Here is an 808-nt window from a genome sequence, read left to right on the forward strand (position 1 = left end):
ACTCCCTAGCAACTATAGGCCGATTTCTCTCACTTCGAATATTGCGAAGGTGTTTGAGAAGATCATGAAGTTCAAATTTGTCGAATTTCTTGCTTTTCATGAAGCCCTTCCTCCTAGCCAGCATGGGTTCCGAGCACATTTTAGCACGGTGACCCAATAAATTGAACATNGAAAAACGCAGAGCAAAAGTACCGCGTTTTGGGGGACGCGGTACCTATGCTTTGCGGTTTCCGGTAGACGTCATTCTCCACCAATTAGTTGGCGATGCTACATTTTTTAAACTTGACCTAACCTAACTTAACACGATAGTAATAGCTCTTAAAGTCTCTCCCTAAATCTCTTGACATTTTGCCACAAATTGTAAAAATGAGCACCACCAACTAATCGGTGGAGAATAACGTTCATCTTGTACTTTGCTTGTTAGTTGTCTTGGCAAGAGCGCAAGGAAGCACTTTTCCCGCCAATATCGGATCTTCAGGAAGAAATATTGAAGCAGTGAATAGTTTTTCAGGAAACTTACCCGGTGCCGTGATGATGTACGTGAGCAAGACGGTGCCCTTGATTTTGGGCATGGCCGTAACTTGGGTGTACTCCGACCCGAGATACTTTTTTTCACTCGTCATTTCCCCAATTCACTTGCGAAACCTTCTCAAGACACAATTCACACTACATACACTCACAAAACGCGGGCAGAGATAGCTTTTATACTGCATGAACTTGCCCTGTATCGTGCATGGTTTTGTCTTTGTTTCTTGGGCAGAGCGGTTCTGGACGGTTGTGCGCTATTCCGTAAGCAAAGCTCTGTGTA

At 44.1% G+C, this 808-nt stretch overlaps 1 protein-coding gene across 1 annotated transcript in view; it reads right to left on the reverse strand.

Annotated features, from left to right (window-relative positions):
- The window catches only part of LOC131876812 (uncharacterized), a 2088-nt gene extending 1280 nt beyond the window's left edge, over nucleotides 1-808 (reverse strand). Inside the window, exon 1 of the mRNA XM_059222310.1 lies at nucleotides 521-808. Within this exon, the coding sequence (XP_059078293.1) occupies nucleotides 521-623 (103 nt within the window). The 5' untranslated portion in view covers nucleotides 624-808. The remainder of the gene's footprint in view (nucleotides 1-520) is intronic.

This window comes from Tigriopus californicus, chromosome 2 (genome assembly GCF_007210705.1).
Source record: "Tigriopus californicus strain San Diego chromosome 2, Tcal_SD_v2.1, whole genome shotgun sequence".
NCBI classification, from domain to species: domain Eukaryota; kingdom Metazoa; phylum Arthropoda; class Copepoda; order Harpacticoida; family Harpacticidae; genus Tigriopus; species Tigriopus californicus.